Here is a 13,234-nt window from a genome sequence, read left to right on the forward strand (position 1 = left end):
TATTTGAACTTCATAAACATCTTTTCTTCTCCATCAGCTTTCCACAGTTATCTTTTGATCTCTAATACAGAGAGTTTACATATTTATCATTATGTAAATAGAGCCAAGTAATGCGCTAGGATGGCATTTTCTTTTCTGCTAATTCAATGCCACTCAAGAAGAAAGTCCCCAGAGTTAATTTCAAGTGAATTCTTTCATACACATCACCAATTGTTTAAAATCATGACATATTTTATTTTTGGATCACGTCTTTTCCATACCTTTCCCCCTCAGTTTTCTTGTTGGGAGAAGCTAATAAAAATTGCAAATCTTTTTTGAGCAATTACCATATGCTGGGCACATTACAAAGTGCTTTACACATAATGATTAATTTAATTCTCACAGCTAGCTACCCAAGGAGGAAAGTGCAATAGTATCCTCGTCTTATGGACAAGGAAATTGAACCACAGAGAGGTTAAGTGGTGGAGCTGGGGTTTAATGCAGACTCTGATTGGCATCCATGTCCATACGCTTAACAACAATACTGTTCTCAAAGGGGACGTGAGCCATCTTCACCATATTCCTAATCTCCACCCACTCTGTGTATGCTCCCCTGTTCTAATTTAGATCTGTTTCTTTATATTTGGACCACGTCTTTCTTGTCCAGCTTTTAATTTAATAAATTAAAATTTATTTTATTTATTTTTAATTAATTTATTTTAATTGGAGGCTAATTATTTTACAATATTGCAATGGTTTTTGCCATACATTGACATGAATCAGCCATGGATATACAGGTGTTCCCCATCCTGAACCCCCCTTCCACCTCCCTCCCCATAAAATTTATTTTAAATGGGCATGTTTGAAGAGCCTTTATTTTGTCTTCCACATCTGCAGAAGCAGTCCATGCGGTCCTGGAAGTGAGCTGGGACCATTTGACCAGAGAATTCTGAGTTCTGCGTATGCACGGTTTGGAAAGGGGAGATGTCACGGGCTCTGGGCAACCACGTTCCCTTGTCTCCAAAGACTCCTTGGCCCATGGAAAAGTGTGCAGCCAGCAGAGGGTCAGAGTGCTCACGAAAGCATGAAAGTGAAGTGAAAATGTTAGTCACTCAGTCGTGTCTGACTTTGCGAGAAGGGAATGGCCCAGGATGAGTTTCTCATTTTTAAATCCCTTGTAGCATACCGCAGCAGCACCATTTGAGGGTACGCTATGCATAGTTTGGAAAGGGGGACATTTCCAAATGTTCTACGTCTTACGTCTAACATTTCAATAGAAAACCTGCAGTGTTTCTGACCTGAAACCCCAGAGGACAGAGCTGAGGGCAATAACAGCTACTGAAAAGTGAGGGGGAAACCCTGGCAAGGTGAGAGGCAGAGAGAGGGGTTCCTTGTAAGCTCTGTACCAACCTCTGGGCAACCTCGAAATCATACATACGGAGGACAGAACTAGAAACAGACCAGCAAAGGATCAAAGAAGCGCGCTGACATTTGAACTGCTTGCCCAAGGACAGTGTTTGTTATTTTGAGTTCACCAAGTTAATTACCTGACCAAACAACAACTGCCAAAATCAGCGCTCTGTAGGAGTTGTATAACACAATCCAGAGTCTTCATAACATAATACGCAAAGTGAAATCCAAAGTTATGTGACATCCAAAGAAAAGGAGAATGTGATTCTTTTTCAAGAGAAAAGATGATCAAAAGAGACTGACACTGAGATGATCAGATACTGATTTTAAAGTAGGTGTTGTAGCTGGTTCTTTACTATAAAGGAAAGTAGGCTCATAATGAAAGACAGGAAAATCTTGCTAGAGAAATAAAAACTCTAAACATGGCTAAAAACTCTAAAAAAAAAAAAAAAAGAAAAAAAAGAATCAGCTGATAATTCCAAAACTGTGAAATTCAGTATCTGAAATTTAAAAGCCATTGGTTATGCTTATATCTCAAATGATTGTGAAGTGAGGGTGCAAGGTAACATTGATGAATGATGTTATGAAAGCAAAATAAACAGAATCCTGGAACCAGGAACACAGAGAATAAGGAGAGGCTAGATTGGCAGAGACGGGCTGCGTATCTTTTTTTTTTTTGCACCACACTGCATGGCACATGGAGCTTCCCAGACCAGAGAAGTCCTGTGGTAGCTTTTAAAACACTAAAAAGTTTTGTTTCTCTCTCTTGTTTAAAATATAATGCAAGTTTATAATAGAGATTTTGAAAATGTAGATAAGAAAATAAATATCAATTATAATCTCACCACTAGAGAATTCACTGTCAATATTTTGATGCTTATTCTCATCTTCTAAAATATATACAATTTTAATTTTCATTAAATATGTTCACACTCTATAAACCGTTTGAAATCTGCCTTTTTATTTTCAATGTGCTTCTTGTATTTATTTATTTATTTTTCTTTTTTGGTTTTTTTCCCATTTATTTTTATTTGTTGGAGGCTAATTACTTTACAATATTGTAGTAGTTTTTGCCATACATTGACATGAATCAGCCATGGATTTACATGTGTTCCCCATCCCGATCCCCACTCCCGCCTTCTCTCCATCCCATCCCTCTGGGTCTTCCCAGTGCTCCAGCCCCGAGCACTTGTCTCATGTATCCAACCTGGGCTGGTGATCTGTTTCACCCTTGACAGTATACTTGTTTCAATGCTGTTCTCTCTGAACATCCCACCCTCGCCTTCTCCCACAGAGTCTAAAAGTCTGTTCTGTACATCTCTGTCTCTTTTTCTGTTTTGCATATAAGGTTATTTCGTTACCATCTTTTTAAATTCCATGTACATGCGTTAGTATACTGTATTGGTCTTTATCTTTCTGGCTTACTTCACTCTGTATAATGGGATCCAGTTTCATCCATCTCATTAGAACTGATTCAAATGAATTCTTTTTAATGGCCGAGTAATATTCCATTGTGTATATGTACCACAGCTTCAAAAACATGGAACGCTTCACGAATTTGCATGTCATCCTTGCGCAGGGGCCATGCTAATCTTCTCTGTATCGTTCCAATTTTAGTATATGTGCTGCAGAAGCGAGCACTGAAATCTGCCTTTTGATTTTTAATACCTATCCTGAACATCTCTTCACACATCTAAATGTTTTTCATTATTTTTGATGATAGCATACCAGTCATGATATATTTGGACTGTAATTATATATTAAGTATGAGCCTTATACTTTTCATATCAGTTCAGTTCAGTTGCTCAGTCATGTCCGACTGTGACCCCATGAACCACAGCACTCCAGGCCTCCCTGTCCATCACCAACTCCTGGAGTCCACCCAAACCCATTTCCATTGAGCTGGTGATGCCATCCAACCATCTCATCCTCTGTCATCCCCTTCTCCTCCTGCCCTCAATCTTTCCCAGCATCAGGGTCTTTTCAAATAAGTCAGCTCTTCACAACAGGTGGCCAAAGTATTGGAGTTTCAGCTTCAAAATCAGTCCTTCCAATGAACACCCAGGACTGATTTCCTTTAGGATGGACTGGTTGGATCTCCTTGCAGTCCAAGGGACTCTCAAGAGTCTTCTCCAACACCACACTTCAAAAGCATCAATTCTTTGGTGCTCAGCTTTCTTTATAATCCAACTCTCACATCCATATGTGACCACTGGAAAAATCATAGCCTTGACTAGACGGACCTTTGTTGACAAAGCATAGATCACAAATATTTTTCTCAGTTGGTTTTTGCTTTTTAGCTTTATGGTGAGCATCTCCACTCATTAGTTGGCCATGGTTCAATAAAAACCAGTCACCATCCTTCTGGGCAGCTATCTGAGAAATGCTATTTCCCACGTGGGCAGGACCTATGTCTGTTTCAGTCATCACGGTATCCAGCAGAAAGCAGAAAGCCTGGAGTGAAATAGTTATTCAATAAATATATATTGGATGATTGACTAACTTTTGATTTGTATCCCTGAGGGGAAGGCCAGGGTACCATCAGTTGTTTGCTGGCCTCCACTCCTGCCATGTACTAGTCTGCTTTCGACCTAGTAATTCACGTCCTTTGACTTAGTAGTTCCTCTTCTAGATATCTTAGAGAATTTTTCAGAGACGCAGGCAAAGATTTATACATGAGGATATTCATCCCAGTCTTAATTACTAGTGAAAAATTGGAAACTATTTCTGGCAACATGGAAATGATATATAGTTACATGTTAGACAAACATTAATATGGGGTTTTGGAATGTTTTTGGTGGTGTGAAAAAACTTTTATGATTTTGTGTCATAGGAAAAAACTCAAAATGTAAAATTATAAGAGTTCTCAATTCTGTTAAGACTGGTAGGAAATCTATCAAAAACATATTAACAAGTTGTGTGTGAATCTTAGCTCAAAGGATTGGAAAACTTGACTTATGGTGCCTTTTCATGCATACGTTTTCTGGGGATCTGAGAATCTGGCATCAGCAGCTTGGTGATCTTGGGCTGGCATCTCTGCAGTCCTCTTTTCTTTATGGTCACAAAATGGCTGTCCCAGCTCCAGGCATCGTGTCTGCATCTGAGGCGGGAGGGAGGAAGGGGAGCAGTCTGGTGTCTGCAGTGTCTGTCTCCTCTATCAGGAACATGAAGACCCTACTAAAGGGCCCCAGCAGATTTCTCTTTAGGTCTCTTTGACCAGAACTGTGTTCTGTGGCTGCTCCAGGCTACAAAGGAGCCTGGGAAAGTGAATATATCACTTCCCAGTCTCTAGAGTGGAGGTGGTAATGGAGAAGAGGTGAGAATATCTGTTAGGCTAGCTATCAAACAGCTCTTCCATTGTACTTATTTCTGGTTGGCGGGTTTATGGATTTATTTAAAAAAATTTTTTTGAAGTATAGTTGATTTGCAATGTTGTGTTAATTTCTGCTCTATAGCAAAGGGGTTCAGTTATACAAATATACTTTATTTTTCATATTCTTTTCCATATGTTTCATCACAGGATATTTAACATAGTTCCCTGTGCTATACAGTAGGACCTTGGTGTTAATCTATCCTATATATAATACCTTACATCTGCTATTCCCAAACTCCCAATCCCTCCCTCTCCCTCCCCGCCTCCACGGGCAACCACAAGACTATTGCGCTTATGGATATTTTTGCTTTTCTTCTTGGCTCCTTTCTGTCTTGTCCAATTTTTTCTACGACAACCATTTATCATTCCTATCATTGGAAGGATACAACAGATGCTACTTTAAAAATCCCCTGTGGGGTTGTGGGCTCTTGTCTCTGGAAGTGTCCGTCCTGTCATCAGTCAAAAAAGTGCAGAAGGAACTGTTGAATTCTGTGGGAGCTGGATCAGCCCCTCTACCTTCCCCAGCAACTGTGATTGCAGGGAGTGGGTGGGTGGGGAAATCTGCCGTTTATTTCGATCCTCCCAGTCTCCACGCTAGTTACTCGGCAAGCATCCCCTCATTTAATTCTCACAGCAGCCCTCCTTTACAGACGAGATACAGAAATTTTAAATGACTTAACTAAGCCACATGCATCAAGTAAAGCAAAACTGGATCTCAGATTATAAGCGCCAAGCTTTCTCTATATTCTTACCACATAGTAAGCTCAGCCAAGCTTGTGCTGAATGAATGCAGAGTCAATGGGATCACTGGGATGTGTAATTTTTTAAAAAACACTATAGTCATGACTTGATCATTATTTCTTACAGGACACCTCAGTTCAGTTCAGTCGCTCAGTCGTGTCCGACTCTTTGCGACCCCACGAATCGCAGCACGCCAGGCCTCCCTGTCCATCACCAACTCCCGGAGTCTACCCAAACTCATGTCCATTGAGTCGGTTATGCCATCCAACCATCTCATCCTCTGTCATCCCCTTCTCCTCCTGCCCCCAATCCCTCCCAGCATCAGGGTCTTTTCCAATGAGTCAACTTCCCATGAGGTGGCCAAAGTATTGGAGTTTCAGCTTCAACATCAGTCCTTCCAATGAACACCCAGGACTGAGCTCCTAAGATGGACTGGTTGGATCTCCTTGCAGTCCAAGGGACTCTCAAGAGTCTTCTCCAACACCACAGTTCAAAAGCATCAATTTTTCGGCGCTCAGCTTTCTTCACAGTCCAACTTTCACATCCATACATGACCACTGGAAAAACCATAGCCTTAACTAGACAGACCTTTGTTGGCAAAGTAATGTCTCTGCTTTTTAATATGCTATCTAGGTTGGTCATAACTTTCCTTCCAAGGAGTAAGCGTCTTTTAATTTCATGGCTGCAATCACCATCTGCAGTGATTTTGGAGCCCAAAAAGTAAAGTCTGCCACTGTTTCCCCATCTATTTCCCATGAAGTGATGAGACCAGATGCCTATATTACCATTAATTTTAATTCATGTGATTGAAAAACAGCAGGCTGTATAAATTGCCTGCCAGAGACCAATGGCTGTGCTCACTCACCTGTGTCTAATGTCCTTGACAATTAAACACCTTGTGTCTAATTGCTGGATTAATGATTCATATGACTCCAGATGAAAAGATGGCCAAGGGTTTGTTTCTTGTGGAATCTTTAACATTTTTTTTATTATGAAAAAATTCTAAATAAGTGCAAAAGTAGAGAGCATGGTACCCATGTACCCACTATCCATTTCAAGAATTATCAGTGTTTTACTTTTTCATTTATTTCCCTTTATTCCTTTTCCTCTGAAGTTTTTTTTTTTTTTAAACTGGAGTATTTTAAAGCAAACCCAAAGGCTCCTTTCACCATGAACATTTCTATAATTGGAATGAAAAGGCTCTTGTGTGGCCCCGTGTTTCTCTTTCTTTAGATCTGCTAGGACAGGAAGCAGTGCTAGAAAGTCAGCCGGGGTGTGCAAGGGCTTCTGGGAGGCCCAGGAGAGGAGGGGCACATTCCTTGCAGGCTGTGCAATTTGTTTTGCTCTCAAGCCAGGGCCCTTCTTGGCTGAAACGCCTCCCGCCTCAGAATCGAAACTTTTCTCAAACGCTCAAAATAAACTATCTGGCTTCCTCTAGCTAGAGACATCTGGGGAGTGTGGCTTCTGAAACTATTTTTGGCGTGCAAATGTCACCCAAGTTGCTTGAAGTGCTTTGGAAGTTTTAAGGTATTGAAAGCATCTGATGCGCGGTGGCTGAGGCCCAGTGGGGAGAGGTTAATTATCACACAGGCCGGGCATCCTTCCCACCAGGGTTCTTGCTTCTCAAGCGCTTCCTGTTTACAGCTCTCAGTGCTTCAGGCCGAGGATCAGCGCCCGGGGTTGGTGTGTGAAAGGTGGCATCACGGGTGTGGGGGCAGGGGACTGCTGGGGTGATACAGGGGGAACCCACTGGCTGGTGGGCCTTCCTTCAGCCTATGTCTGGCCTGGCTCTCTGGAAGCCCAACATGCCTGGAGATCAATGGAGGGTTCCTGGAGAATGCTGGGACTGTGTGTTTGCTGGTGGGCTTTGCCAGATGGGCTTCCCTGGTGGCTCAGTTGCTAAAGAATCTGCTTGCAAGGCCGGAGACTGGGGTTCGATCCTTGGGTTAGGAAAACCCCCGGAGAAGGGAATGGCTGTGCACTCCAGTACTCTTGCCTGGTGAATCGCATGGACAGAGGAACCAGGCGAGCTGCAGTGCATCAGGTTGCAAAGAGTTGGACACGACTGAACGACTTAACATACACAGATAAGAGACAAAAGTTCCTAAATTTCTAAGCCCCAAAGGTGTTACCAAACCAAACTTGAGTCCCTTCGCCCGGGAGCAGTACAGCCAACTATCAACCGAGGAATATGGTGAAGGAAAATGCAGCATATTTTGTAAAGGAAGGCGGGCGACTTGTGCTCTAAAACCGGGAACCCCCGCCCCCTCACCCCGGAAGGATTTCAGCAAACCTTTTTAAAAGGCGAGGTGGGGGAGGGGCATCCCAGGGTGTGGGGTGCATTCATGCACAATTCTCTGATCGGTTGAAGGTGCTCAATCTTTAGGCACTAGAGGGTCTGTGAGTTATGTACTCATGATCATCAAGTAGTCAATTTTTTCCCATTTGGCTGTGGTTTTAGTATCTGAAAAACTCAGGAAATATGCATCAGATACTATTATCTAGGTACTTCAGAGAGGAGCTAATGCAGAGGATATGGGCGAGGGATCTGTCTTGGGAAGGCTCCATAGGGTTTTGCTTGGTTACAAGGGTACCAGGGATCAGGCTGAACCCAACTGAGATGCTTCCCAGGATGAACCAGTAAAAGAATAACACAAGGAGAAAGTGGGAATTGTAGCTGTGGAAGAATCAGAGGGGTCCAGAAAGCGGGATGCTGGAAGTAACCCAGGCTGGGGGCAGGAGTGGAGGCTTTCGGAGACAGGTTGCGGAGAGGAAGATAAAGTCCAGGCCAGTGGTTCAGGCTACAGAATAGGAAAGAGGTGAAGCTGGGGTACCTGGGTTCACTGGATGGAGTGCCACCAACCACCTACCCTGCGCTCAGGAAACATAGAATGGATGGAGATGGAAAGGAACCCATGGGAAGGTGGTCAATTCATAACTCTGAGTTGCTTTGGCTCACAGCACTTCGGACACAAAATGTGTGAGTTTTTTCAACACCAACAACCAGTTCTCCAAGTCTCCAGACGCCGACTGGGGGCCCTACAGTTCGGTTCAGTTCAGTTCAGTTCTGACTGACCGCACAGAGGGAGAGTCGGCTCCACGGGTTTAAGGGCTCAGTCCCACGAGGCTGCCCGCACGTCAGACACCAGTCCCAGATTATCACCTGTGCTTCTGACCAACTGGCTATAGACCAGGCGTTCCCACGACTCCTTCCTCAGCGGATAATTTGCAGGAATGGCTCACAGAACTCAGGGAAACATGTTACTTACAGTTGCTGGTTTATTGTAAAGGATACAAGTGGACAACCTAGCGGAAGAGGTCCATGGGGTGGGGGGTAGGGGGTTGGGGGGCTCTCAAGTGAACCACCCTCCCAGCACCTCCATTTGTCCACAAACCCAAAAGCCCCTGAAATCTTGTCGTTCAGCCATTTTTAATGGAGTTTTCAGCACTAAAGCATGATTCATTAAATCATTGGCCATTGGGGAGTAACTCAATCTCTTATCTCTCTCCCCTCTCTAGAGGGCAATGGAGGTGGCTGGAGAGTTGAAAGTCCCAACCCTCTAGTCCTACCTTGATCTTTCTGGTGACCACCTCCCAATCGTGAAGCTATCTACGGGCCCCCAGTCACCAACCATCTCATCAGCATACAAAAGATGCTCTTTTGTCTGAAGATCCGTCTGGAGACCCCACCCTGGAGATCCCAAGGGTTTAGGAGCTATATATTCCAAACCAAGAACAAAGACCAGGCAGAAAGTTTTTTTTTTATTTTATCACGATATTCTTCAGGAAGGCCCTTTCTCCCACCTCAGTGGTTAAAGAGTCTGACTGCAATGCAGGAGACTTGGGTTCGATCCCTGGGTTGGGAAGATCCCTTGGAGAAGGCAATGGCAGCCCACTCTGGTATTCTTGCCTGGAGAATCCCATGGACAGAGGAGCCTGGCTGGCTACAGTCTATGGGGTCGCAAGAGTCGGACACAACTGAGCGACTAAGCATGCGCATGCGCAGTGTTGTAGTGCTAGTTCTCCCACCTGAGTGGTACTTGAAGTTTGCTTGGGATTAAGCGGGAGGAGCTGAGACAGGGAACAGGGAAAGGTCCTAGGGACCTCCATCCCCATTGCCCCGCCCTTGACCTTCCCGGTCCACAGTCCTCCTAGGTGGGGGCCCAATGGAAAAACTGGCTGAGCCTGGCTTCTGTAGAAGGTAGAGCAGAGAAAAGAGAGAGGAGCGAACAAGGACAGTGAGGATCCCGGTCTTCAGCAAGATTGCTCCAGGATGCAGGACACCCTATCCAAGGAGACTGGACAAAGAAAAATTGTCCATATGCAGCACAGCAGGGACCAACTCCTGCTCCCAAATTGGCTTGTCACCAAGTCAGGAAGCTCCCAACATCTCCGGTCTAACGACGCACTGCTTCCGAGCCGCTTCTTAGACTGCAAAACCCACTCTCCACCAACAGGGGGCGATCACACCACGTTTCAATCAGGGTCAACCCGGCAGGTGCTTCTCTGGCAAGAACATGACAACTTGCTGGGGACCCTTGTAATGCCTCCTGCTTCCCCGTGGAGATAATTTTTACTGTTCTGGACACTGGGGCCAAGAAGCCACCTCCATTTATCCACCTGTTCACTGATCTGCTCACTCAGCACTTTGGTGATTCTCAGGGATTTAGTGAGAACCACAGCAAGAGTTCACCTCTGGGCTCTGGACTCTGTGTAAAGTGAAAGTGAAAGTCACCCAGTCATGTGAGACTCTTTGCACATGGACTGTACAGTCCATGGAATCCTCCAGGCTAGAATACTGGAGTAGGTAGCCTTTCCCTTCTTGAGGGGACCTTCCCAAACCAGGTATCGAACCCAGGTCTCCCACATTGCAGGTGGATTTTTTTTTTTTTGTGCCAGTTGAGCCACAAGGGAAGACCCTGGTCTCTGTGTACCCCTCTGCATTGATCATGGGCAGGGTAGCAGAGCAGAACGTCCTCCGAACCAGGACCCAGGGACTCTGGTTCTTGTCCCAACTCTGCCATGTACCACTTTGGTTCTCAACTGTCATGTCTGTAAAAATGTGGCCAATGATGATGTTCCATTGGATCTGATGAGCACTGAGACATGAGAATGCTTCATAGCCTTCTAAGTGCTGTGCCTATGCGATTTATTGTCACCATCACAGCGTCTGCCTGCTTCCCTGTATTGGGGCGATGATCATACAAAGGAGAAGAGGAGGTGCTCTGTGTGAAGATGAAGAACCTGTGTAAGCATATGTCAGGCTGCTCTGGTTTTATGAATAAAGTGCATGGATACCGTGCTTCCTGATTTCTTTGAAATTTGAAACATTTTTCATGGACAAATGAAAGAAGCCGAGTCTCTCCTCTGAGATTCCAAGTATGAGACTGGGAGAGTGAATGAGGGCAGGACCTTTTTCTTCATCACATCGTCATCAGAAGAGAAAAGCAAAGGAGAACCAAGTTCTGGGAAATAATCAAAATCTTAGTGTCAGCTGAAAGGGCCTTCAAAAATGATCTTTCAGATTTGTTTTATGGATGAAAAATCAAGGCCCAGAGAAAGGGGGAGAAAAAATGGCCAAGATCACACAGAGAGATCTTGGCTTTCAAGCCTGGCTGTGTTTGCCTCCAAGACCCACTCAGTTCTCCATATTGATTCCCAGCCAGGCACGGCAGGACCCCTGGCCCCTTGCCCCCCACTGCCATCACTGAACACCTGGCCTGAACTGCACCTGTGGCTGCTGGGGGTATAAGCTACCCATCATGCCTTGATGCGCGTGTAGGTGGTAAATGCAGGAGTGATTCATTTTATCTTTAAATTCAGAAATCATTTCAGCAATCAGAGGTGGGTGTTATGTTCTGGTATGGAGAGTATAGATGAGTTTTATTTTCTCTTTCATCATTTTCAAGGTTATCCAAAATTTTACAACAAACATTTCTAACTTTATAAATGCTTTCCCCTCCCCATCTGATTTTAAACAAGGAAACCGGAGGGTGGTGAAATGCCCAGCTCTGTATGAGGTCAAGCAAGCAAGGCCAACCAGTATGTGTCCTGCCAGGCAGAGGCCCTGAGCTGGGAGTCCTGAAGGTCTGACCTCTGTAACGTGGTGTCCCAGGCCGCCCAGGCGGTATCACCTCCACGCCTCACCTTTGCTCTCACCAGCCCCATTCCCGAAATCTCCTTCCATGACCATCACCACATCCCACTCATTTTTGAGGACCTAATTCCGCTAATTCCATGAAGGTGTTTTAAAGCTCACCTTCCCTAGTTGGGACCAACACCTGCCTCCCTCCTCTGACCACCAGTGGAACTTTATCTGGACCTTGTAGAATTCCGATCATCTGACTCGTCCTGAAGTCATCTGCACCCAGGTTTGTCTCTTCTCCTGGGCTGAGGTGCCCTTGAGGGTGGGGCCTACATCTTTGTGCTCCCAGTGCCATCCAACAGCCCGGCATATGCTAGACTTCAAATGAATGTTTGCTGAACTTCATCGAAAATACAGTATCCTCAAAGAGGGGTATTATGATACATCCATTTATGGCTGGGCGCATTAGCCTCAGCACTGTTGTCATTTAAGGTTGAATTCTACGTGGCGGGGAGCTATCATATTTAGCAGCATTCCTGACTTCTATCTACTAGACGCCAGTGGACACCCACAGTTGTGACAACCCTAAATTTGGACACTGCCGAGTGTTTCCTAGGGGACAAAATTGCCTCTCATTGAGAACCACTGATACATGACTTCATAGAGTTTTCAAAAACAGTCCCTAGGAGTAGGAATCCCCATTTGATAGATGAAAAAGGCAAGGCTCACGGAGCGTTTCGAGTTGAAACAGTTGAGCACGTAAATCCTCCAGTCCAAGTCCAGTCCGTATCCTGCAATCCTGCAGGCCTCCCAGCACCCCATCTTTGCTTCTCCACTTGGGTGTGTCCACTCCACCCACTCCCATGCCCTGGGTTCTGCCCTGGTCCCTCCCCTCCAGTCTCACCCCCGTGGCCTGTGCCAGGCTGTGACCCTCTGGTTGACCCTCCTAGTCCAGCGCGGACTAGACCTCAGGCTGCGGTTGAATCTGACCGTCACATCTTCAGCATCTTTTCCTCTTCCCCATGCTTAAACACGCTGATGGTCACCTGGCCCGTCTCAGACCCGTACTTGTTCTTGACGAAGACACCGTAGCGCCCGCTGTCCTCACTTTTGACCCTCTCGATGGTGATGGTGACCTCTGTCCCCTTCACATCCATGTGGTAGCGGTCCAGGAAGGTGACCGGCTGGTCATTCTTCAGCCAATAGATTTCAGGGGCAGGATCTCCTGAGACGACGCAGGTCAGGCACAGGGTCTGTTTGAAAGAACAGGAAAGGACCAGTCAGTTTCATCCTCTGGGACTAACCCTTGGCATCACCTTCACGCTCCCAGGGAGCTCCCAGGACAAGTTGCTCCTTGTGACACGTTAATTATGTGTGCTTTATTGTAACCCATAAAGTAATAACACTAAAGGGAGACATTTTACTGCAGGCCCACATCCTCCATTCTCAGCTTCATTCTAGAGGAATGCTTGCTAGAATTTCAGATCTTTATTACTTGAGCAGTGACCTGCCCTAGAGTGGCCTGGACTTTGCTTTATTGCTTTCTGTTGTACATTTCATTATGATTTTACCAGGCAAATAAGCCTAGATTGCTTTAACATAAGATGTTAAGAATTGAGTTTGAAAATGCTCAGGAGAGCAGTGTC

The 13,234-nt window shown here is 45.1% G+C and overlaps 1 protein-coding gene and 1 non-coding gene across 5 annotated transcripts in view; both read right to left on the bottom strand.

Moving 5' to 3' along the window:
- Positions 1-2,923: 2,923 nt before the first annotated feature.
- On the bottom strand, positions 2,924-3,030 carry LOC122699040. The gene has a single exon (XR_006342527.1). It is a non-coding gene; the product is annotated as a U6 spliceosomal RNA (small nuclear RNA).
- An 8,318-nt stretch (positions 3,031-11,348) lies between these two features.
- Positions 11,349-13,234, bottom strand: part of MYOM3 (myomesin 3) — a 52,654-nt gene continuing 50,768 nt past the window's right edge. For all 4 annotated transcript variants that reach the window (XM_043909242.1, XM_043909241.1, XM_043909243.1 and 1 more), the window contains one exon: positions 11,349-12,841. In XM_043909242.1, coding sequence (XP_043765177.1) covers positions 12,581-12,841 — 261 coding nt within the window. In that variant the 3' untranslated portion in view covers positions 11,349-12,580. The remainder of the gene's footprint in view (positions 12,842-13,234) is intronic.

Source organism: Cervus elaphus, chromosome 8 (assembly GCF_910594005.1).
Source record: "Cervus elaphus chromosome 8, mCerEla1.1, whole genome shotgun sequence".
Taxonomy (NCBI): domain Eukaryota; kingdom Metazoa; phylum Chordata; class Mammalia; order Artiodactyla; family Cervidae; genus Cervus; species Cervus elaphus.